Genomic DNA, 26,285 nt, shown 5'->3' on the forward strand with positions numbered 1-26,285 from the left:
CCTGCACCCGAAAGGGCTGTGCCTGTCCACACATAATGCAGTCTCCAACCCCCTAGAGTGTGTCTGGGGCCAGGCCTGGGCAAGGCAGAATCTTGTGACCAACAGAGACTTTCCTTTGAAGTTTGCCTACTTTAAGGACATAAATGAGTATAAGTAGTTGTAAGGAAATGCCTCCTTGGCATGGTTACCCCTAACTTTTTGCCTTTGCTGATGCTAAGTTTTGGTTTGAAAGTGTGCTGGGACCCTGCTAACCAGGCCCCAGCACCAGTGTTCTTTCCCTAAACTGTACCTTTGGCTACACAATTGGCACAACCCTGGCATCCAGGTAAGTCCCTTGTAACTGGTACCCCTGGTACCAGGGCCCTGATGCCAGGGAAGGTCTCTAAGGGCTGCACCATGTCTTATTCCACACTGGGGACCCCTTACTCAGCACATGCACACTGCCTCACAGCTTGTGTGTGCTGGTGGGGAGAAAATGACTATGTCGACATGGCACTCCCCTCAGAGTGCCATACCAACCTCACACTGCCTGTGGCATGGGTAAGTCACCCCTCTAGCAGGCCTTACAGCCCTAAGGCACGGTGCACTATACCACAGGTGAGGGCATATGTGCAGGAGCACTATGCCCCTACAGTGTCTAAGCAAAACCTTAGACATTGTAAGTGCCGGGTAGCCATAAGAGTATATGGTCTGGGAGTTTGTCAAACACGAACGCCACAGTTCCATAATGGCTACACTGAAAACTGGGAAGTTTGGTATCAAACTTCTCAGCACAATAAATGCACACTTATGCCAGTGTACAATTTATTGTAACATGCACCCAGAGGGCATCTTAGAGATGCCCCCTGAATACCAATTCGACTCCTAGTGTAGGCTGACCAGTTTCTGCCAGCCTGCCACACACCAGACCTGGTGCTGGCCACATGGGGAGAGTGCCTTTGTCACTCTGTGGCCAGGAACAAAGCTTGTACTGGGTGGAGATGCTTCTCACCTCCCCCTGCAGGAACTGTAACACCTGGCGGTGAGCCTCAAAGGCTCACCCCTTTTGTTACAACGCCCCAGGGCATCCCAGCTAGTGGAGATGCCCGCCCGTCCGGACACTGCCGCCACTTTTGGCGGCAAGGCTGGAGGAGATAATGAGAAAAACAAGGAGGAGTCACCCACCAGTAATGGCAGCACCTAAGGTGTCCTGAGCTGAGGTGACCCCTGCCTTGAGAAATCCTCCATCTTGAGTTTGGAGGATTCCCCCAATAGGATTAGGGATGTGCCCCCCTCCCCACAGGGAGGAGGAACAAAGAGGGTGTAGCCACCCCCAAGGACAGTAGCCATTGGCTACTGCCCTCACAGACCTAAACATACCCTTAAATTCAGTATTTAGGGGCTCCCCAGATCCCAGGAAATCAGATTCCTGCAACCTGAAGAAACAAGAAGGACTGCTGACCTACAAGCCTGCACAGAAGGAGGAAGACTACAACTGCTTTGGCCCCAGCCCTACAGGCCTATCTCCAACTTCGAAAACCTGCACCAGCGACGCATTCGACAGGGACCAGCGACCTCTGAAGCCTCAGAGGACTGCCCTGGACTAAAGGAACAAGAAACTCCCATGAACAGCGGCCCTTTTCAAAACCAGCTACTTCTTTGCAACAAAGAAGCAACTTTCAAAGACTGCACGTTTCCCGCCGGAGGTGTGGGACTTCACACTCTGCACCCGATGCCCCCAGCTCGAGATCCAGAGAACAAACACCTCAGGGAGGACTCCCTGGGGACTGCGAGCCTGTGAGTAACCAGAGACGACCCCCCTGAGCCCTCACAGCGACACCTGCAGAGAGAATCCAGAGGCTCCCCCTGATCGCAACTGCCTGTAACAAGGGACCCAACGCCTGGAACCAACACTGTACCTGCAGCCCCCAGGACCTAAGGAACCGAACTTCAACGCAGGAGTGACCCCCCAGGCGACCCTCTGCCTAGCCCAGGTGGTGGCTGTCCTGAGAAGCCCCCCCGTGCCTGCCTGCATCGCTAGAGCGACCCCCGGGTCCCTCCATTGTTTCCTACCTGAAACCTGATGCCTGATTTGCACACTGCACCCGGCCGCCCGTTCCGCTGAGGGTGTGTTTTGTGTGCCTACTTGTGTCCCCCCCCAGTGCTCTACAAAACACCCCTGGTCTGCCTCCTGAGGACGCAGGTACTTACCTGCTGGCAGACTGGAACCGGAGCACCCCTGTTCTCCATAGGCACCTATGTGTTTTGGGCACCTCTTTGACCTCTGCACCTGACCGGCCCTGAGCTACTGGTGTGGTAACTTTGGGGTTGCCTTGAACCCCCAACGGTGGGCTGTTTTACTTACCTCCCCCAGGGACTGTTGATTTTTGCACTGTGTCCACTTTGAAAATAGCTTATTGCCATTTTTACGAAGACTGTATATGATATTGCTTTTATTCAAAGTTCCTAAAGTATCTAAGTGAAGTACCTTACATTTAAAGTGTTTACTGTAAATCTTGAACCTGTAATTCTTAAAATAAACTAAGAAAATATATTTTTCAATATACAAACATACTGGCCTGGAGTAAGTCTGAGTGTGTGTTCCTCATTTAATGCCTGTGTGTGTGTGTACAACAAATGCTTAACACTACCCTCTGATAAGCTTACTGCTCGACCACACTGCCACAAAATAGGGCATTAGAATTATCTAATTTTGCCACTATCTTACCTCTAAGGGGAACCCTTGGACTCTGTGCACACTATTTCTTACTTTGAAATAGTATATACAGAGCCAACTTCCTACAGTAGTGGACCCAAAAACCTAGGTTTTTAGAATACTTCTGGATCAAGAGGAACCTCTGCCAAGTACAAGTACTGCCCCTTTGCTAGGTTGGCCTGCAGTTGCTGCTTCTGCCTTAAAGAGGACAAAGACTGGACTTTGCTGTGTATCCTGCTTGTGAAGATTCTCCAAGGGCTTGGGCTGAGCTTGCCCCCTGTTCCGAAGTCTCAGAGACATCAAAGACAGTGCATGGGCTCTTCTGCTGAGAGTTATGACTTGCTAAGTGGTGGCAAATCCAGTCCCTGGCCCCTTAGACAGGAAGCTGGTAACTTGTGAATGGAAAATCCATGCATCGCTGTGTGCGTGTCAGAAAAATTGATGCAGCTCTTGTCCCACGGCTAAAAATTTGACGCAGCGCCTACCTCACAGCAGGAGACTCGACGTAGCGCCTGTTCTCAACACCGACCCTTCGCACAGCGCATCTGAATTTTCCACGCATCGACCCTGGGCATCAAAATCCAGAAATCGAAACATCCCTTCCCTGCGTGGAAAGAATCGATGCATTGTTTACCCGCCGGAGAAAGAATCAGTGCACGGCCTCACATGCGAGTAAGGAATCAACGCATCGCTTGCTTTTCCAACGCATGCTCCCCCATGCAGCTTTATTTTTGACACATACCAGCTACTTTGTGCTTAAACTACGCATCCATTGATTTCTATGGATTAAGACTCTTTTTACTTAAAAAATTCATATCTTTGTGAATGTTGGATTTTGTTGTTTTGGTCTTGTTTGATTTAGATGTATATTGGCTATTTTTCTAAACTGGTGTGGAGTCCTTTTGTGGTGTTTTCACTGTGTTACTGTGTGTTGGTACAAATACTTGGCACATTGCCTCTGAGACAAGTCTAACTGCTTGTGCCAAGCTACCAAGGGGGTGAAGCAGGGGCTATCTGAGCTGTGTATCTCACTGATTCCTGATTACAGTGAGGGTCTCTACTTGGACAGGGTGTAAACTCACTGCCAACTCACGATCTCAAGCAGGAACATCCTAGGCAGTGTGTAGAAGCAGAACTGACTGTCAGTAGTTCCACCGAGTTTCCAAACAAAAAGGAAAACTAAAAGAAAACAATATTATTGAAAAAGCTGAGATATGTTCAGGAAATCAGGAATTAGCTATGTACCAGATGTAACAGAGAGGAGATGGTCAAGGAATCCTACTCTTGGCCTGTCAGCCGGGTTTAGCAAAAGTGAGTCCATGTTTGGAGAGTGTTGTAGTCAAGGGCCAAAGGAGCTTGATATTAAAATGAGGAAAATGAGTTGTGACGAGAGAGACCATGCAAATGGCAGTGGGATTATGAGAGAGATAGCAAGAACAAGGTTCTGTTCTGAAGAAGATAAAACAGTGCATTTTCTTCTGTGGAGGGGTTTGCAGTCACAATGGTTTCCTAACTTCCAAGACCTTGCAGTGGTGACTGGTGTATGTATCCCTACTTAGTTGGTAATGTGCATAAGTAGGTGGGAGATTATGTGATGGGGAGAGTATAAAGTCTGAAGTTTTGTCATTGATTCTGTGAGTTTGGCATATGGAGTTCCACCAACAGAAATATATTGTGTGACAGCAGTCTTTCCATCTAGCTGTGACTTTCTGAAGAGTAATTGCTGTTAGAATGTCAAGTAGTCTTATTTAAATATTTTTGAGGCTGGATGGTCATCCACCGTTTCGAGAAACAGCTCTCTCAAAAGGAGAATGGAGCTAGGTGCAACATTGTTGATAATGGGTCTTAATACATCAGCCCGATATTTGGCAATATTTTAACAAAATAATTGTTTGACTGTACCGTCTGGCTATTCACATCATCAGCATAGGTTATTTTGAAGAAGACCAGCAATGTGCAGTTTTTGTTAGGTGACCAAAGAGAATGAGGAGAGAATTACATTTATTGATTGTGTGATAGATGCAGATTTGGCTCAACAGTGGACATTTCTCTATTTTTCTGTTAGATAATGACACTGGATTTTTAATACAATATCCCAGATTTTAGGCTGAGTTGTATTTCAAGCTGAGGATCTTATGAATGGCCTTATAGGTATCGGAGCATTTTGATATGAGTCAAGATTAGTTTATACAGACAGGCAGGATCTTGAGAAATTGCGACAGCAGAAAGAGCCATGCGTACTAAGCACTTGTACAGTTTCAAACACCCCAGTTTGGAGTTCGAAAAGTCAAAAATGCTACCTTTTACTATACTAATTCCATTTTAGGTGTTACAAACTTTTACCAACTCCTAAATTGTGATTATAACGTCACAGCAATTTGGTATTTGGAAGGGGCGTGCTGCAGGCATCCCTTCCAAAAAACTGAATCTGTATGACATGCATCATTGATATGCGACAGAAAACCGGTCGCAAAACATAAAAAAAATACTGACTCCTGAGTTAAAGTGGTAAGCTATTAGCAAGGAAGTGGTCCCAATGGGACCCTTTCCCATTTAAGGATGACAGCTTGTACTCTTGAGATTGCATTTCAATACCCTTAATATTGTGGCTGATTTAAGTCGCTGGAAAAGAGGTTTGTGAATCAGTATATAAAGGAGAGAAGAGATTAAATCTCAATGGCAAGAAACCACTGACCAGAACCATTGCATGCAGGTTCACCTAAAGGAGTTCAATAATGCTGATGAAATCGGGAGATAACATGTGCTTACACATTGTTTTGTCCTGGTGATGACCCCTTGACTCATCACAGGATGAAACCCTGTTTGCTGCACACATATGAATCAGGGTTACAATTTGAAACACTGCATAAGAAATAGTTACTTTCCTGTAGTCCTGCTTCTCCTCCTCACTACAAAGACATACGACCTCATTATGACTGTGGCTCACGCAGTGGCGGTCTGACCGTCACATAACAACCCTGGCGGACTGACCTCCAGATCCTGGCGGTGGCAGAAACCGAGACCCTAATATGCCAGGGCAGTGCTGCAGGCAGCGCTGTCCTGCGGATTACGACCTCGTTCTCTGTCAGCCTTTTCATGGCTGTAACACCGCCATGAAAAGGCTGGCAGAGAACAGGTGCACTGGGGCCCCCTTACCAAGCACGGTCACAATGTTCACTGTCTGCTTTGCAGACAATGAATATTGTGAGGGTGCTAATGCACCCTGCTGGCCACAGCATTGCCGCCGGCTCGATTACGAGCCGGAAACAATGCTGTAGCCCGTTTTCCTCTAGGCCAGCGGGCGGAAAATAGGTTTCCTAGCAGGAAACTTTTAATGACTCCGGCAGGGAGGGTGCTGCATAGGCGGAGGCCACCCTATCGGGAGTTGGGCGGACAGTTTTCCATCCGCCAAACTCTTAATGAGGCCCATAATCATTCAATTGTTCTACTCACATGTCATGTCAGGAAACATATTATAAAATATGTACATCACACTTTTTGTTTTGAAAAGTAAAGTTTTAAATACAAAATTATGTTTTTATTAGACTAATGCAGCGTAACATTGGCCAATTTTTGTTTATGCTCTTTCTGAAAATAAACTAATCATAAACTAAAATATGTAAGTACAGAGAGAAAAGCGACAAGAAAATTCTCACAAACCTTTTTTATGGAAAAAAAGAGAGAAAGGAAGGGCAATGTAGGTAGACAGGAAGCAGCTTACAAAGGCTGGAAAGGTGGCATTGCTCGTCTAATGATGAGCAACCCAGCAATATCCCAGCTCGCCCTACCAGTGATAGTTAGGTCAGTTTTCTCTTTAAAGAAATCAAGGAACCTGAGAGATTATAAGGCAATCTCTTTGTCTCGTCTTTCTCTGGAAAGGTTGAGAGCATCTTTTACTTTAATGAAGATTCCTCTAGAGGAGAATTCGGATTACAGGTAGGTAACTATTCCTCTTCTGTGGATCTTCATTAATAGCCATATGCACTGAATACAGCAGTAAGCCCATACCTATGAAAGATAGAGGAAAGACATAAAGAAAAAGAAACTACTTGATCCAAAAATATTCCATAAGAAAGTTTGGTCCACTTCAGTATTTGCCCTGGGATCTGGATCAAGTACACCCTAGAGATCACCGAGGCCAACGCCTCAGGGACTTTTCCCTTCAGTTTACCTACCTTCTCTGCTGAAAGGTGCAAAACTATATTTGATGTTGTACTCTTTGGTGTTTAAAAGTTGTTTCTCCATTAAGTGCTTTGGCATCAAAGAGTGCTTTTGTGTCAATATCCTTGGATCAAGACATAGACCAAAAGTGTCCTCACATTAGGATCTCAATATAGCTATCCCTCCTGGGGAGTTTCTTAAGGTGGTAGAGTAAGCTATCATAGATGACCCCCCACATGCTCATCATATCTTCTGCAGGCAAATTCATAACACAGTGTCTGGACTTCCAAAAGGCCCTGTAGTCTAACTTTCATCCTTCTAAGTCCTCCTAGACATTTTTACACAGAAAGACATCCTTCAAGCTGATTAGAATCCAGCAGGCAAACAGCAGAGACATTGCGAGGGTCTGTCTGCGTCATTTTCCTTACAGAGGAAGGGTGCTCTGCAAACATACGCAGCATCACTTATAAAAATTAAAAGTCTTTCAGCAGGAAACAAAAAAATGCTATCAGTCACAAACGATTACAACTGGAGCTTGTTCTTGTAAGGTGGGGAATTGTTTTCAAACATCTTGCCACCAGTAGCCAGCAAAAATAACTGAACTGTCATTGGGAGGGCTTGATTAAAGCAGCAGTTTTCTAGCTTCTGTAGGCTGCAGCCTATGTAGAGCCATTGCTATTCTTTTCTTAATTTTTTTCCTACAAAAGGGTTTCTGTTCATAGAGTTTTGTTAGTTTTCTTTATCTAGTGACCTTTTTGACTCTGATTTTGAAAATGTGGTACTTTTTAAAGAACACGAAAATAATTGACCTAATACCATCTAAAATAAACTGACAAAAACTTTAATTTGTCCTTAAAAATTGACTTTTCAAAAAGAAAAGGATAATGTAGATATTTTGTAAAAAGTGATCTGAGATGCCGTGTGTGGCTGGACATTTTAGTACTTATGACAATTAATGAGGATCCCCTGGAGAAGAACGATATTAAGACTTAGGGGAAAATCACGGTTAGTTCTGAAATTACACCAAAATAAATCTATCAAAGACTAAAATCCCATCCCCAGCAAAAAGCGGACTAAAGCCATCAGAAATCATAATTACCTTGCTTCTCGTTCAGGGTTTCCTCAAGATGAGACTTTTCGGCATTTACTACAAAAAAGAACAGTTAACTGTAAAAGTGAGAAGCGAAATCATCTCAAAGAGCTAAAGACTGAGATGGGGACTGTATTTCCAAGCAGCTATGATTCAGTCAATATACTGTACTTCAGCATCATACAAATTCCAAGGAACTCTGAATGTGTAAGCTAACTTAGGACATTCTTATTTTAGGACTCATAAAAAAAGTAATGGTAACTTAACTGTTACGGAAATCAGAACACTGTTTAAAAGGGATAATCTTGGGTAGATTAGAGGATAACAATTCACCCCAACACCTGAGTGGCTAAAACAAGACAGTGCTGGAACAAAGAGAAGTACTTAAAGAATGTGGGACTATTTGTGCATCCTTAACAAACATTATAAGCACCTCTTTATACCAAAAAGTAATAGATTATTCCCAATTAGGGTATCCAAACCAGTATTTTTTATTAGTTAAGGTGGTAATGAAGCATACCTCAGTACAAAAGGTTGGTTAGCACTGCTTGACCCACTGCCATTTCAGCTGATGACTTGACATCCAAACTGTAATGCTTGCTGAAAGAGTGGTTTAGTGCCATTTTACAGATGTCTTGTAAAGGTACACCTGGAAATAGCGCAACCATTGCTATGTTGAGTGACTGTAATCCTGTGCTTCAATGGTCTGCCAGCTTTCTTATGGCAATACGACAATGCATGAAGTATTACATCTGGAAAAGCTCTGCTGTGGCAAAGGGCAACCTTTGTTTGTCTTTACATAAGAAACAAACAGCTGGTCAGTTTGTCTATAGTTTTATATTTTCAAGAGAGAATTTTAAGCATCTCTTGATGTCTTGTGTGTGTAGAGCTTTCTTAGCAGCTGTAGTTGGTTGAGGACAAAAAGTTGACAGATATATTTTTTCATTCAGAAGAAAAGCTGTTGGAATATTCAGAATCAATTTTGCATTGGTAGACAAAGCCACCCTGTCTTGTCCAACCTCACAGGAATCTTAACTTAAAGAGCTTGAATTTCTCAAACTCTTCCTGTTGAAGTGATGGACAATAGAAAAACGTTTTTCCATGACAATATTTGGAGAGTGCCTTATCAGTTCAAATGATTCTCTTATGAGGTGCCCTAGAACAGTGCTTAATTTCCAAGCTGGTGGGTTCTTTAGTATTAGTGGGAAGGCAGCTTGCCCTTCACAGGCACATTCATTTATGCCACAAACACTGGGATTGTTCTCTCAGTTATTTGATCTGCACACCATCTGAAGTCCACTTGCGATCGTTCATGATTTCATCAAGTTTTTATCATCTTGATGAGTGTCCATTTCATTTGAATGTGCACTTGTTGCTGTCATGCACAGTTTGCAAAATGTGGAGACTTTTGTTACTGCATACACTTCGAAGATGTGATGTCGAGGATTCCCATTCCTTTTTTCCAAGTGGTTTTATGTTTGCTGGCCCCCTTGCAGCGCACTGAAGCTTTGTTTTCTTTATGTCAATGCGCTACTGCTTTGTGTCCTGATGAAGGTCGAAGGAAGATCAGGGGGCTCCACCGAAACGCAGTTGGATATCTTTTAAATTCCCTGTAGCTGGTAGCAACACAAGAAGTTAAAAATACAACTTGCCTCCATAACGTGTCTACAGCGGAGGCCTTTTTTTTTTAAATTAAGGACTACGTTTTTGTGTTGAATTCGTTCTGTACTGTTGGGGGCTAAACTGACTTTGCAGTGTATTGTGTTGATTGCTGTTTTTTGCTTCTTTTACAAATATTAGAATGTTTTATGAATGAATGTGTGATAAATAAGTGGTTGCATTTATGAAGGTAATGGTTTTCATGATTAACTGATTGGTTGGGCTGAGAAGAGTTATTTTTTGGTTTCAAAGGTGCGAAGCAAATCGTGCACAATTTCCATAACCATCCTGGTAGAGAACAATGAAAGTGTAAACAGAGTCCTGAGGTACCTAGACATGGCTGAATGATGCACTCTGATAGAAGAATGGCTTAGTCCTGATTTTATTCATTGACGCCCAAGTACAAAGCCTTTTCCTTTTAATAGATTTAGTTTTAATTGTTGAATCAGCTCCAGCTGCTCGCAAGATGTTTTACAGCTCAGCAGAATGTTAAGTTAACAGAATTCTTGGTCTCCAACAGTAGGGCACTCAAGTGCACCAGGTCGAGTTGTGCTGTAAGATACTGAATATATAGTAGGGATGAGTCTGCCTTAAATAAAATCAGTGTTTGGATCGAGATGTCCCATAAATCTGTGAACCAAAATTGTTCGGCCCAAGCTGGGGAGATTATGCATTGTTCTTTTTTCATTTTGATCAAGAGTGGTATAAGGAAAAAGCGTACACACATTTCTCTAGCCAGGGAGTTTAAAATGCTTCTTTAGAGTTTAGTTACCATCAACGGCTTGTAGAGTTTTAGCATTTGGCATTGTTTGGCATCACAAACTGATCTAGTTGAGGATTGCCCCATCTTTTGATGACCACCACTAATTGATTGTTATTTCTCATTCATGACAATTCTCATGCTTTCTGCAGAGTGCATCTGTTGTCTCATTCTCTAAACCTAGAACACGTTCCACTGTTAGCTTGATATTGTGTTTCAAGGCACCAGCGTCACAGTTTTTGCATTTCTTTTGGGCAGTTGTTGGAATCTTGTTCCTCGTTTTTGGATATAATATGGCATTGCCATGTCGTCTGTGCATACTGTGATTTTGTCTAAACAAGAGTAGGAAATCTTTCAAAGTTAGTCGGATTACCCTGAATTCTATGTGGTAAATGTAGGTTTATTATTATCATGGTCATACTGTGCTTACAGACATATCTTTCATGTGTGCTCACCAGTCTTTCACCAAGGCATTTGAGCATGGTTGGATCTCATTTAGGTGCTCGTTAGCATTTGCATTTGCTTTTTTCCCTCCACCAGGCCATGGAGTCTTTCATCTTGGTTAACTGTATAAAGTTGTTCAAATGTCCTGTTATTTGTTTCCATTGCTTGCTTAAAGTCCAAACCTTCTTAAAGGGGTCTCAGTCTGCACTGTGGCATGCAGAAAGAAAGTATCACTAATCAATTGGAATTTCATTACTGTTATCCAATTTTTAAGCGTATTTCCTAAATCACTGAGCATAGCTTTTCTATCCTTTTCTGTGATGGATACTATTTTAGTAAATGTGCAGAAATGTTTGCCCCAAAGAACAATATGTTCTGGGTTGGCTTTACGATAGACTTGTCAATGCTATGCGTGAGACCCAATTTCTTTAGTAAGTCTTTTGTTTAGCTTAGTGAAGAAAATTAGTTACTTACCTGTAAATGTAGTTCTCCAGTATTGGATCTTTCATAGATTCACATGCTTGAATATTCCCCGTCATCGAAGTGGGAGTCCCATGGTAGATTAATAAAGCAGTGTATATATACTCATATACATACATATTTATATATATATATATATATATATATTAAAAAACACACATATATATCATTAGCAATATAGGCTACAATAGGAATAACCTGTTATCTTAATAGCCTATCTACATCCTTTTCTCTAACCAATCAGATGAGAGCCCCCTCTAGAACATTCCCCACAGTGGCTGAAGCCCCCAGATTTTTTAGCACTAGTGTACTTTAAGTTAAGTATTCATACGTTCGAAGAGCCTCTGAGGGGAGGAGGGTGGGTCGCATGTGAATCTAATAAAGATACCAATACTGAAGAACTACAGTTGCAGGTAAGTAACTAAATTTCTTCTCCAGTATTGGATCTTTCATAGATTCACACGCTTGAATAAGATTAATAAGCAATGCACAAAACAATCCATTTAACAATGATAAATAGTGGGAGATGGGAAAAACATGAGAAAAGAACCTTTTCCAAAAAAGATGGCATTGCGCTCCTTGTCCTACTGCTGCATCTGTTTTATGACTCTCTTCTAGGCAATAATGTCATGTGAACGTATGCCTGTTTGACTATGTTGCTGCTCTGCAAATATGGTGAATCAGTACACCACCGAACAGAGCTGTCAATGTGGCTACAGCTCTAATAGAATGTGCTTTCCCTCTGCCCTGCAGGGGTTTTCCAGCTTGTGTGTGGCAGAACCGTATAGTAGCAACCATCCATCTAGCGATGGTTAGTTTGGTAACTGCGAGTCCTTGTCTAATGTCTCTGTATTCGAGAAATAATTAGTCTGATTTCCTTATGTGATGCGTTCTTTGTAGGTAGAATTTTAAACATCGTTTAACATCTATGGAGTGTAAAGACCTTTCAGCTGGCGTCTGAGAATTTGGAAAAAAGGTTTTTAAAACAACGGTTCATTTAAGTGAAAGACCAAAGGAACTTTTGGAATACATTTTGGGTTTGTCCTCAAAATTACGCTGTCTGAAGTGAATTGTAGGAATGGCTGCTTAATGGTAAACGCTTGTATGTCGCTTACTCTCTTCGCAGATGTGAGAGCTAGTAGTATAGCAGTTTTCCATGTGAGATACTGGATATCAGACTTGTGAACTGGTTCAAATGGCGGCTTCATTAGTTGGGCCAGAACTATGTTAAGATACCACAGAGATGGAGGTTCCCTAACTGATGGAAAAGTCCTCAAGCGACTTTGAGGAATTGTTTAATAATGCGAGCGGACCATAAGGATGGTGCATTACTGGTTTGATGAAATCTAGAAATTGCCGCTAGGTGCACTCTAATTGAGGAATGAGATAAACCTGATTTTGCTAGCAGTAGCAAAAATGGGAGAATTTGATGTGGCTGATCTGTGAACGGGTGGATGTTAGATGACACACACCAAAGACGGAACCGTTTCCATTTGAACTTATAAGTTCTGTTTGTTGCGTCCGCTCTCGCCTTTGACAGAATGCCTCTACATTCCGATGGGATGTTTACAAAGGAGAACTCATTGTATTCAGGATCCATGCTGACAAGTGTAGTGATGTTGGGTCTGGATGTTGTATCTGGCCCTGGTTCATTGTCAACAAAGTCAGTGTTACTTTGAGTTGGTGATGAGGTTGTTCTGAGAGGAGTAGAAGTTCGGTGAACCAGAGCTGTCTGGGCCATCTGGGAGCTATGAGGTGTATTCTGCAAGGTTCCCTCTTTATCTTGCTGATTACTTTTGGGATCAATGGGATCGGTGGCATATATCCGTGACCAGAGTACTGAAAAAGCATTCCCCTACGATCCTTTCTGGGAATTTCAGCTTGTGAAGAACCAGCATTTCTTGTTCTCCTTCGTCGTACACAGATCCAAGTGAGGTTTGCCCCAGCGACAGAATAGAAAGTTCAGAATCTGTTGGTCTATCTCCCATTCGTGATAAGGAATGATGGTCTGTAGGAAAGTACTATCTTCCCTGGCATGTTACCCCCATATTTCACTGTATTTATGTATTTCACTGTATTTATGTAGTTTTAGTCTATGTGTCACTGGGACTCTGCCAGACAGGGCCCCAGTGCTCATAAGTATGTGCCCTGTATGTGTTCCCTGTGTGATGCCTAACTGTCCCACTGAGGCTCTGCTAACCAGAGCCTCAGTGGTTATGCTCTCTCTGCTTTCCAAATTTGTCACTAACAGGCTAGTGACTAAATTTACTAATTCACATTGGCATACTGGTACACCCATATAATTACCTAGTATATGGTACTGAAGTACCCAGGGTATTGGGGTTCCAGGAGACTCCTGTGGGCTGCAGCATTTCTTTTGCCACCCATAGGGAGCTCTGACAATTCTTACACAGGCCTGCTACTGCAGCCTGCGTGAAATACTTAAGTAACTTATAAGCCACCTATATGTCTAACCTTCACCTGGTGACGGTTGGGTGCAAAGTTACTTAGGCCCTCATTCTGACCCTGGCGGTCGGTGATAAAGCGGCGGCCAAGCCGCCAACAGGCCGGCGGTCTAAAATATGCAATTCTGACCCTGGCGGGAACCGCCAACACAGCCCGCCGTATTAACACTCCGCCCGCCACGGCGGTACAAACAAACAGCGCGGCGGTCCCCGCCAACAGCCAGGCGGCAGACAAAGTACCGCCCACCCTATCACGACCCACCAATCCGCCACCTTTTCCGGGGCGGGAGCACCGCCGATAAGAACACGGCGGAAACAGACTACGAACGGGAAAACGCTCACCTCTACGCACTCCACGCGAGATTCTGGCAGTATGGAACCAGAGTTGCAGGTCATCCCCGCACTCCTATACCTGCTCATATACCAGGAGCACGCCCGGCGGCGCGGAAGACATCGGTGAGTACTGCACCTACGACACAGGGGAGGGAAAAGATTACCGGCACACACCCACCCACCCACACCCACTACAACACACACATCAATGCATTCCCACAGATCACTGTCACAACCCACAAACCACCCCCCTCCGAAATAATGCAAAGACCAAAAGAAGAGATCATAAACGGGCAGATATATTGAAATATGTACACCAGTAATCCCAATAAATAAATAAACTATGTACAAAATATACACAGCTACTAAATGTAGTCCAACCACTGTCCGTGGATCACAGGGGTCCTGTGCAAAGGGGCAAGGCCCAGTCCCACGACAAGAACTCCACGGAGAGAACACTGCAGGGGCATCAGAAAGAAAATAGGACAGGCACCTCAGGGGGAAGGGAAGGGGGGGCACCTCAGCCACTTGAGTACACGACGCCAGATCCACGAGGGGACTCCATGACCACTGGGCCATCCTGGGGAGTGCTAAGCCACAGTCCATACAGTCCATACAGTGGGTGGCCTGCCCACTGGGCCATCCTGGGGAGAGCAAAGCCACAGTCCAAACAGTCCATACAGTGGGTGGCCTGCCCACTGGGCCATCCTGGGGAGAGCAAAGCCACAGTCCATACAGTCCATACAGTGGGTGGCCTGCCCACTGGGCCATCCTGGGGAGAGCAAAGCCACAGTCCATACAGTCCATACAGTGGGTGGCCTGCCCACTGGGCCATCCTGGGGAGAGCAAAGCCACAGTCCATACAGTCCATACAGTGGGTGGCCTGCCCACTGGGCCATCCTGGGGAGTGCAAAGCCACAGTCCATACAGTCCATACAGTGGGTGGCCTGCCCACTGGGCCATCCTGGGGAGAGCAAAGCCACAGTCCATACAGTCCATACAGTGGGTGGCCTGCCCACTGGGCCATTCTGGGGAGTGCAAAGCCACAGTCCATACAGTCCATACAGTGGGTGGCCTGCCCACTGGGCCATCCTGGGGAGTGCAAAGCCACTGTCCATACAGTCCATACAGTGGGTGGCCTGCCCACTGGGCCATCCTGGGGAGAGCAAAGCCACAGTCCATACAGTCCATACAGTGGGTGGCCTGCCCACTGGGCCATCCTGGGGAGTGCAAAGCCACGGTCCATACAGTCCATAACAGACCCCACTGCCACTGGAGGAGGCAAGTTGGCCAGAGGACATCCTGCAGCCCTGCCCGAGATAGATCCTGCCCTGCCACGTCTGCCAAAGGGCCAGCGGTTCTTGCCTTGAAGGGCCCAGTTCAGCGGTGCTTGAGATGGCGGGGCCCAGTTCAGCGCTCCTTGCCTTGAAGGGCCCAGTTCAGCGGTTCTTGAGACGGCGGGGCCCAGCGGAGCGGTGCGTGAGACGGCGGGGCCCAGTTCAGCGGTTCTGGAGACGGCGGGGCCCAGTTCAGCGCTCCTTGACTTGAAGGGCCCAGTTCAGCGGTTCTTGAGACGGCGGGGCCCAGCGGAGCGGTGCGTGAGACGGCGGGGCCCAGTTCAGCGGTTCTGGAGACGGCGGGGCCCAGTTCAGCGCTCCTTGCCTTGAAGGGCCCAGTTCAGCGGTTCTTGAGACGGCGGGGCCCAGCGGAGCGGTGCGTGAGACGGCGGGGCCCAGTTCAGCGGTTCTGGAGACGGCGGGGCCCAGTTCAGCGCTCCTTGCCTTGAAGGGCCCAGTTCAGCGGTTCTTGAGACGGCGGGGCCCAGCGGAGCGGTGCGTGAGACGGCGGGGCCCAGTTCAGCGGTTCTGGAGACGGCGGGCCCAGTTCAGCGGTTCTGGAGACGGCAGGGCCCAGTTCAGCGGTTCTGGAGACGGCGGGGCCCAGTTCAGCGCTCCTTGCCTTGAAGGGCCCAGTTCAGCGGTTCTTGAGACGGCGGGGCCCAGCGGAGCGGTGCGTGAGACGGCGGGGCCCAGTTCAGCGGTTCTGGAGACGGCGGGGCCCAGTTCAGCGGTTCTGGAGACGGCGCGGCCCAGTTCAGCGGTTCTGGAGACGGCGGGGCCCAGTTCAGCGCTCCTTGCCTTGAAGGGCCCAGTTCAGCGGTTCTTGAGACGGCGGGGCCCAGTTCAGCGGTTCTTGAGACGGCGGGGCCCAGTTCAGCGGTGCTTGAGACGGCGGGGCCCAGTTCAGCGCTCCTTGCCTTGAAGGGCCCAGTTCAGCGGTTCTTGAGACGGCGGGGCCCAGCGGAGAGGTGCGTGAGACGGCGGGGCCCAGTTCAGCGGTTCTGGAGACGGCGGGGCCCAGTTCAGCGCTCCTTGCCTTGAAGGGCCCAGTTCAGCGGTTCTTGAGACGGCGGGGCCCAGCGGAGCGGTGCGTGAGACGGCGGGGCCCAGTTCAGCGGTGCGTGAGACGGCGGGGCCCAGTTCAGCGGTTCTGGAGACGGCGGGGCCCAGTTCAGCGCTCCTTGCCTTGAAGGGCCCAGTTCAGCGGTTCTTGAGACAGCGGGGCCCAGCGGAGCGGTGCGTGAGACGGCGGGGCCCAGTTCAGCGGTTCTGGAGACGGCGGGGCCCAGTTCAGCGGTTCTGGAGACGGCGGGGCCCAGTTCAGCGCTCCTTGCCTTGAAGGGCCCAGTTCAGCGGTTCTTGAGACGGCGGGGCCCAGCGGAGCGGTGCGTGTGACGGCGGGGCCCAGTTCAGCGGTTCTGGAGACGGCGGGGCCCAGTTCAGCGCTCCTTGCCTTGAAGGGCCCAGTTCAGCGGTTCTTGAGACGGCGGGGCCCAGCGGAGCGGTGCGTGAGACGGCGGGGCCCAGCGGAGCGGTGCGTGAGACGGCGGGGCCCAGTTCAGCGGTTCTTGAGACGGCGGGGCCCAGTTCAGCGGTTCTGGAGACGGCGGGGCCCAGTTCAGCGGTTCTGGAGACGGCGGGGCCCAGTTCAGCGCTCCTTGCCTTGAAGGGCCCAGTTCAGCGGTTCTTGAGACGGCGGGGCCCAGCGGAGCGGTGCGTGAGACGGCGGGGCCCAGTTCAGCGGTTCTGGAGACGGCGGGGCCCAGTTCAGCGGTTCTGGAGACGGCGGCCGGTCTATGGCCAACTGCTCATTGCCTGGTGGTGCCCTCCTGGGCAGCGGGGATGGTGCTCCTTCAATGCCCACCTGGGCTGTGGGTGGTGGGGCCCTCCTGGCCAGCTGGGCTGGGTCCTCCCTGGGCAGCGGCTATGGGGGTGGTGGGCTCTCCCGGGGCAGCTGTGCCGGTTCCTCCCGGGGCAGCGGCTATGGGGGTTGTGGGCTCCTCCTGGGCAGCAGGCCTGCTGCCTGACCTCTCCGACTTGCTGCCCTTGCCCTCCTTAGTCGTGGGCCTGTGGCCCTTTCCTCCCTTTGGAGCTGTGGCTGGTGACTGTCTCTGGGTGGTGTCCGGGGGGGATGTAGAAGGCGGGCTCCTGCGGCGCCCCTTCCGCCTTCTGCTCCTCTTCCCAGGGGGTGGGCTGGCTGTCCCCTTGCTGCTGGGCGAAGATCCAGACATGCGGGCTGGCGGGCTCCAATACCCCTGCACCCTTGTCAAGGGGGCTGCAGGGCTGGTGGTGGCTGAGGTGCTCTTCTTACCCCGACGAGAAGGAGGGGGGGGCTCAGGGTCAGGAAAGAAGTTAGTAGTGGCGAGGAAGAGTTTCTTGGGACAATGGAGAGTGGGAGGTACAGTGGGAATGGGAGTGGAGGGAGAGGATGTGGTTGTAGGTGAGTCACGTTTGCTGTCTTTGGGTGCAGGTGCAGGAGGGATAGGCTGTCGTGAGGTGGATGGCTGTTGGGTGGGTGGGTGGCTGCGTTTGTGTGGTGTGGAAGAGGGGGTGACAGACACAGTGGGAGAGGACACAGGGGACATGTAAATGGCAGTGGGGGTGGTGACTGCACGTGTGCGGACTGGAGTGGAGGGTGTGCTGGTGATGGAAACACTGGCTGATGGTGAGGTGAATGGAGGTGTGAGTGTAGACGTCACAGGGAGGGAGGAGGGAGACGAGGAGGTGGGGGTCACAGAGGTGGTAGTGACTGTTGGCATGTCTGCATCGGAATGTTGCGTGTGTGAATGTCTGCGTGATCTGTGGTGCTTATGTTTGGATGAGCTTCTCTTGGGTGTTGAGGTGTGTGCAGGCTGGTCTGATGGTGTGGGTGGGACAGGCGGAGGAACAGGAGACTGGGAGGAGGGAGTTAGTAGAGGGAGGCAGGAGACAGGGACAATGGCTGCCGTCAGTGCTGAGGCCAGAGCCTGGAACGATCGCTGATGGGCAGCCTGACCCGAATGAATGCCCTCCAGGTACGCATTGCTGCGATGAACCTCCCTCTCCACCCCCTGGATGGCATTCAAAAGGGTAGTCTGCCCAACAATGAGCGTTCGGAGGAGGTCAATGACCTCCTCACTGAGGGCAGCGGGGGTAACAGGGGCAGGGCCTGAGGTGCCTGGGGCGAAGGAGATGCCCGGCTTCCTGGCAGAGCGGGCACGGGGCGAACGCTGAGGGGCTGCTGGGAGGGCAGAGATGGTGCGCTGGGTGGCGGCTGTACCTGTAATGGCGGGGGGCACGAATGGTGCCACCCCCGCAAGGGAGCCCCCTTCCGAGGACGTGTCCGTGTCGCTGCAGGGTCCAGTCGTCCCCGTCGTGGAGCTCCCCTCGCCCTCCGTCTCACTGGTCCAGTCTGACTCTGTGGCATGGCCCTCCTGGGCCATGTGAGATGCAGCTCCCTCCTGCCCCGATGCCACTTCTCCTCCGCCTGATGATGCTGATGCACACAAGCACAGAAAGACAAACAAAAAGGGGGGGGGGGGAGAGAGAAATAAAGGGATATTGAGTACATGGATCTCCGGTACAGTTAGCGGACATGACAGACACAGATGCCCCCTGCACTAAGTTGCGCACTTGGGGTCCGCTACGCATTCCGTGGAACATGCCCTACACGCCTAGAGTTGACAACTGCACCCATGGATGACAGGGCCCAGGGATGGCTGTACTGACAAACTACTGAGGGTGGTGGCTGGGGACACAGGGGCTTACGGGGGTGCCCAGCCTACAGATATCGCCCTGGCCTAGGGGGACCCCCAGCCCTCCTCCCCCACCCAGACACCTCCACTGCGCGACAACAGAGTAGATAATGCTTGTACTCACCCCCTTGTGTCTGCTGTGCTGCCCTCACGCGCCCATCCAAATCAGGGTAGGCCACCGCCAGGATCCGGAACATCAGGGGGCTCAGTTGACGGCAGGCACCCCGCCTACGTTGGGAGGCCATCCCCAGCAGAGACTCGGCGGTCTTCTTGGTCCCGCGGCGGATGTCCTCCCACCTCTTGCGGCAGTGGGTGCCCCGTCGATGGTGGACCCCCAGGGTCCGGACTTCCTTGGCGATGGCACGCCAAATCCCGATCTTCTCATGGGCGCGGACCTATGTGACACGTACAGGGAGGGAGAAATACCACGTTAAAATTTGTCAGCATTTTCCTTGCCAGTGGCCCAACATGCCCCCCATCCCCGCCAGGCCCCCCGCCATGCCCAACATGCCCCCCATCCCCGCCAGGCCCCCCGCCAGGCCCAACATGCCCCCCATCCCCGCCAGGCCCCCCGCCATGCCCCCCGCCAGGCCCAACATGCCCCCCATCCCCGCCAGGCCCCCCGCCAGGCCCCCAAGCCAGCCAGTGGCCCCAAATCCAGATTGAATTAAACTCACTTGTTGGTCTGGAGGACCGTAGAGTAGCGCATACTGGGGGAGGACCCCATCCACAAGTTTCTCCAACTCCTCTCCAGTGAAGGCAGGGGCCCTTTCCCCAGGCGCAGCAGCCATTGTCCCTTCCAGACCGAGGTCACAGCAACACTTGCAGTATAGGTCCTCTCCTGTGAAAGTTCAAGTCGCAAGTGGATAAGTAGATAGAAAATGGCGGTCACGTCCGCGGCGGTGCGTACCGCGGCGGTGCGTCCCGCCACCGCCGGCGCCCTTCGCCATTGGCTCCTGAAACCCATAGGCTTCAATGTTAACCAATGCGGCTTCGCGCCGCGGTCTTCGCCCGCCGCCTGCCGCGGTGTGCCACGCCAGCGCATTGACCTCACATCCCATTGTCACACTTCACAGGTCAGGCAGCCGCCATTTCCAGGGCCCACATGGCTCAATTTCAACTGCGTCACACAGGCCTAGGCCTTGCATCGCCACTCAGACACGCCATTCACTGCATAGAGAATCGTTTACTGTGCTAGCTGTGAGTACGTACCTGTGGGTTGCTTGACTGTGTGCTCCATGTTGTCCTTCCTAGGCACCGTCCGCTGGGTTGGGCGAGGAGACGGATGAATCCTCCCGTGTACCGACCGCTGGTGGACCTGTCGACAATGGAAGAACGCCACATTATCCTGACCTACCGTCTTAACCGTGCCACTATCCATGAACTGTGTGCCCAGCTGGAGCCCGACCTGATGTCCCCCATCCGCCAACCCACAGGGATTCCCCCTCTGGTGCAGGTCATGTCAGTCCTCCATTTCTTGGCAAGTGGGTCATTTCAGACAACAGTGGGAATTGCTTCTGGGATGTCTCAGCCCATGTTTTCGAAGGTGTTATCCAGAGTGTTGTCTGCCCTGATGAAATCCGTGAGGAGCTACATCATTTTCCCTGAGGTGGGCGAATTGGCTACAGTGAAGGGTGATTTCTACGCCCTTGGACATATTCCCAACGTAATTGGTGCCATTGATGGGACCCATGTGGCTTTGGTTCCCCCAAGAGACAGGGAGCAGGTGTACAGGAACAGAAAAAATTACCATTCAATGAACATCCAGGTGGTGTGTTTGGCTGACCAGTACATCTCGCATGTCAATGCCAAATTCCCAGGGTCAGTGCATGACGCCTACATCCTCAGGAATAGCAGCATCCCTTACGTGATGGAACAGCTACAGAGACACCGTGTATGGCTAGTGGGGGACTCTGGGTACCCCAACCTGTCGTGGCTACTGACCCCAGTAAGGAATCCCCGGACCAGGGCAGAGGAACGGTACAATGAGGCCCATGGGCGTACTAGGAGGGTGATCGAACGCACCTTTGGCCTCCTAAAGACCAGGTTTAGGTGCCTGCATATGACAGGTGGATCCCTAATGTACTCACCTAAGAAGGTGTGTCACATCATCGTGGCCTGCTGCATGCTTCACAACCTGGCTTTGCGCCGCCAGGTGCCTTTCCTGCAGGAGGATGGTCGAGACGGTGGTGTTGTGGCAGCGGTGGAACCTGAGGAGAGTGACGAGGAGGAAGACGACGGGGCTGAAACAGACAACAGGGACAGAATCATTGAACAGTACTTCCAATAGGACACAGGTAACATTTCAAAGATAATTTAGTAACTGTTAACTACTCTCCTGCATCTCTGCTGCCTGTCTATTTGCCCCAGTGTATGATGACTGAGTTTTGGCTTTTCCCTCCCTATTTCAGATCTGGGGTCCCCACTACGAGTCCTGTGCTTCGTTTCCCCATGGACTACAGCTTTGTGGCAGCTGTTTGTTGACTTCACCATGTACAAGGACATATTTGCACTGTCATGTCAATTACAATATATTGAAATCACAGCCAGACTCCAGATAGTTTTGTGCAAAATTGGTGTTTATTTAAGTGCTCAAAATGGGATGGGTGGTTTCAAGTGGGTGGGGGCTATGGTGAAGGAATGTCCATGGCAGAGTCCAGAGTAACAGTCACACAGGTGCATTGTCCAGAGGCCTGTGGAGAGATGGAGCATGGGCAGTTCAAGGATGGACAGGGTGACAATGTGGGACAGTGGGATGACATCAGGTGGTATCCATTGCTGGCGGGGGTCTTGACATCCTACTCTGTCTTGCGAGATCTCAGGGCCCTCTTGTGGGGTGGTTCTTCTCCTGCAGGAGGTGGGGGTCTGGTGGGCTGCTGCTGTGCGGGGGCCTCCTGTCCACTAGCGCCGGCGGAGGTGGTTGGCTGTTCTTGGTCCAGGCTAGTGGCAGGGGCCCTTGGGTGTTGTTGAGTGTCCGCCCTGGTGTTGACGAGGTCCTGCAGCAGCCCTACCATGGTAACCAGGGTGGTGTTGATGGCTCTGATGTCCTCCCTGTACCCCCGATAGTGTTCCTCCTGCAGTACCTGGATCTCCTGGAACCGGGCCAGTACCGTCGCCATCGTCTCCTGGGAGCGGTTGTATGCTCCCATGATGGTGGTGAGGACCTCGTGGAGAGTGGGTTCCCTGGGCCCGTCCCCCCCCTGTCGCACAGCTGCCCTCCGAGTTGCCCTGTTTCCCTGGGCCTCTGCCCCCTGGCCGGTGTGCCCACTACCACTGCCCCCAGGTCCCTGTTGTTGTTGGGGTGGTGGGTTATCCTGGGTGCCCTGTAGTGGTAGACACACCGCAGATTGACGCGCCCTGGAGACAGAGGCATGGGCCCGCTGGGTGGGAGCTGTGCTGGTGTTCCCAGAGGGGTTTGGGGCTGTAGTGGCCTGGGCCTGTGTGAGGGGAACCGACTGTCCAGAGGTCCCCGATGGTCCGGGCTGGTCATCGGTGTCCAGGTCGACAGAGCTGCTGTCATCGCTGACGGCCTCTTGGGTGGGGGGTGTGGAGAATTCTGGCCCCTCCGCCGCGGTGTGTTGACGGTCGGGTCCTGCAGGGGTATAGAGGTATGGTTATAGTTTCAATGTGTGGCATATGGGTGTATCTATGGGTTCTCGTGTCCCCAAGTGCTGGCATTCGTGTGTGGGGGCTTTGGTGAGAGTTGCTTGTGGGGGGGATGTGTATATGCATTGGGCATGCTTTGGTGATGGGTGTCCATGCTTAGTGGACGCATGCAGGCCTAGGTTTTGGGATGTGTGGGTTGTGATGGTGAGACATTGGCGGGGAATAGGTGTGCTGGGGGTGGGGGTGAGGATGGTGGTGGGGGTGAGGATGGTGGTGAGGGTGGGGGTGAGGATGGGGGTGGGGGTGAGGGTGGGGTTCGAGGATGGGGGTGAGGGTTGGGGTATGATTTGGCATGCAGGTGGGGGGGAAGCAGTGGTGAAGCTTCAACTTACCAGTATCCATTCCTCCGCCGACTCCTGCGAGGCCGTCAGGATGCAGGATGTTCAAGACTTCCTCCTCCCATGATGTGAATTGTGGGGGTTGAGGTGGGGGTCCTCCGCCAGTCTTCTGCACGGCGATGTTGTGCCTGGATACCATGGAACGCACCTTCCCCCGTAGGTCGTTCCATCGCTTCCTGATGTCTTCCCGATTTCTGGGGTGCTGTCCCACTGCGTTGACCCTGTCGACAATCCTCTGCCATAGCTCCGTCCTCCGGGCAATGCTGGTGTATTGTATCTGTGTGCCGAACAGCTGGGGCTCTACCCGAACGATTTCCTCCACCATGACCCTGAGTTCTTCGTCTGTGAAGCGGGGTTGTCTTTGGGGTGCCATGGGGTGGTGTGTATGATGTGTGGGGTGGAGTATGTGTAGTTAAGTGTGTTGAGTGTGGTGGTGTGTGTTGTTTTGTGTGTGGATAGTGTGTGGGTGATGGTGTTGAGTGGCTGTGGCTGTTAGTTTGTGGATGCTGGTGTCTCGCTCTGGCCTTCTTTCAGAATTTTTTTGCGTAGGGGTTTGTGGGTGATATGGGTGGGTGTTTTATATTGTATTGTGTGTGTGGGAGTGGTGTGTGTATGTGTATCAGGTGTGTGGGATTCAAATCGTCCAATGTGGCTGAGTTTTGTTCGTTTGTGTGTATTCTGACCGCGGCGGTGTGTCCCGCCAATGGAATACCGCGTTTGAATGACCGCCGCGTGGATTCGTGGGTCGTAATGGCATGGGCGTATTTCTGTTGGCGTGGCGGTGGAGGTTTGGTCACCTCCACCTTTCCGCCGCCCGCTGGTCTGGCGGTCGGTTGTGGCTGTCGGATTTTCGGAGGTTTGGCTGCTGCAGGTCAGAATGACCGTGGCGGGTTACCGCGGCGGGATTATGGAGGATTTCTGACCGGCGGTAGGCGCCTTTTACCGCCGAGGTCAGAATGACCACCTTAGTGTGTGGGCACCCTGGCACTAGCCAAGGTGCCCCCACATCGTCTATGGCAAATTCCCCGGACTTTGTGAGTGCGGGGACACCATTACACGCGTGCACTATACATAGGTCACTACCTATGTATAGCGTCACAATGGTAACTCCGAACATGGCCATGTATCATGTCTAAGATCATGGAATTGTTACCCCAACACCATTCCTGTATTGGGGGGACAATTCCATGATCCCCAGGGTCTCTAGCACAGAACCCGGGTACTGCCAAACTGCCTTTCCGGGGTCTCCACTGCAGCAGCTGCTACTGCCCACTCCTCAGACAGGTTTCTGCCCTCCTGGGGTCCAGGCAGCCCTGGCCCAGGAAGGCAGAACAAAGGACTTCCTCTGAGAGAGGGTGTAACACCCTCTCCCTTTGGAAATAGGTGTGAGTGCTGGGGAGGAGTAGCCTCCCACAGCCTCTGGAAATGCTTTGATGGGCACAGATGGTGCCCATCTCTGCATAAGCCAGTCTACACCGGTTTAGGGATTCCCCCAGCCCTGCTCTGGCGCGAAACTGGACAAAGGAAAGGGGAGTGACCACTCCCCTGACCTGCACCTCCCAGGGGAGGTGCCCAGAGCTCCTCCAGTGTGTCCCAGACCTCTGCCATCTTGGAAACAGAGGTGTTTGTGGCACACTGGACTGCTCTGAGTGGCCAGTGCCAGCAGGTGACGTCAGAGGCTCCTTCTGATAGGCTCTTACCTCTATTGGTAGCCAATCCTCCTTCCTAGGTAGCCAAACCTCCTTTTCTAGCTATTTAGGGTCTCTGCTTTGGGGATCTCACCAGGTAACAAATGCAAGAGCTCAGAGTTCCTCTGCATCTCCCTCTTCACCTTCTGCCAAAGGATCGGCCGCTGACTGCTCAGGACGCCTGCAAAACTGCAACAAAGTAGCAAGACTACTACTAGCAACCTTGTATCGCCTCATCCTGCCGGCTTTCTCGACTGTTTCTAGGTGGTGCATGCTCTGGGGGTAGCCTGCCTCCTCCCTGCAGCAGGAGCTCTGAAGGAATCTCCCGTGGGTCGACGGACTCTTCCCCCTGCTAATGAAGGCACCAAAAGACTGCATCACTGGTCCTCTGGGTCTCCTCTCATCCCGACGAGCGTGGTCCCTGGAACTCAGCAACTCTGTCCAAGTGACTCCCACAGTCCAGTGACTCTTCAGTCCAAGTTTGGTGCAGGTAAGTCCTTGTCTCCCACGCTAGACTGCATTGCTGGGTACCGCGTGCACTCTTCCAGGATTTCCTTCATGCACAGCCAAGCCTGGGTCCCAGAAACTCTATCCTGCAGTGCACAACCTTCTGAGTTGTCCTCCGGCGTCGTGGGACTCCCTTTTGTGACTTCGCATGGACTCCGGTTCACTCCTCTTCTAAGTGCCTGTTCCGGTACTTTTGCAGGTGCTGCCTGCTTCTGTGAGGGCTCCCTGAGTTGCTGGGCGCCCCCTCTGTCTCCTCCTCCAAGTGGCGACATCCTGGTCCCTCCTGGGCCACAGCAGCACCGAAAAACCTCTACCGCAATCCTTGCAGCTAGCAAGGCTTGTTTGCGGTCTTTCTGCTTGAGAACACCTCTGCAAGCTTCATCGCGACGTGGGACATCCGTCTTCCAAAGGAGAAGTCCCTAGCTCTCTTCTTTCTTGCAGAACTCCAAACGTCTTCCATCCGGTGGCAGCTTCCTTGCATCCTCAGCTGGCATTTCCTTGGCTCCTGCTCACTCTCGACACTGTCGCGACTTTTGGACTTGGTCCCCTTGTCTTACAGGTACTCAGGTCCGGAAATCCACTGTTGTTGCATTGCTGGTGTTTGTTCTTCCTGCAGAATCCCCCTATCACGACTTCTGTGCTCTCTGGGGGTAGTAGCTGCACTTTACACCTACCTTTCAGGGTCTTGGGGTGGGCTATTTTTCTAACCCTCACTGTTTTCTTACAGTCCCAGCGACCCTCTACAAGCTCACATAGGTCTGGGGTCCATTCGTGGTTCGCATTCCACTTTTGGAGTATATGGTTTGTGTTGCCCCTATACCTATGTGCTCCTATTGCAATCTACTGTAATTCTACACTGTTTGCATTACTTTTCTTGCTATTACTTTCCTAATTTTGGTTTGTGTACATATATCTTGTGTATATA

The 26,285-nt window shown here is 50.7% G+C and overlaps 1 protein-coding gene across 1 annotated transcript in view; it reads right to left on the bottom strand.

The window, feature by feature from the left end:
- Positions 1-26,285, bottom strand: part of SYCE1 (synaptonemal complex central element protein 1) — a 439,580-nt gene that overhangs the window by 291,030 nt on the left and 122,265 nt on the right. Inside the window, exon 5 of the mRNA XM_069209539.1 lies at positions 7,956-8,003. Within this exon, the coding sequence (XP_069065640.1) occupies positions 7,956-8,003 (48 nt within the window). The remainder of the gene's footprint in view (positions 1-7,955; positions 8,004-26,285) is intronic.

Source organism: Pleurodeles waltl, chromosome 10 (assembly GCF_031143425.1).
Source record: "Pleurodeles waltl isolate 20211129_DDA chromosome 10, aPleWal1.hap1.20221129, whole genome shotgun sequence".
NCBI classification, from domain to species: Eukaryota; Metazoa; Chordata; class Amphibia; order Caudata; family Salamandridae; genus Pleurodeles; species Pleurodeles waltl.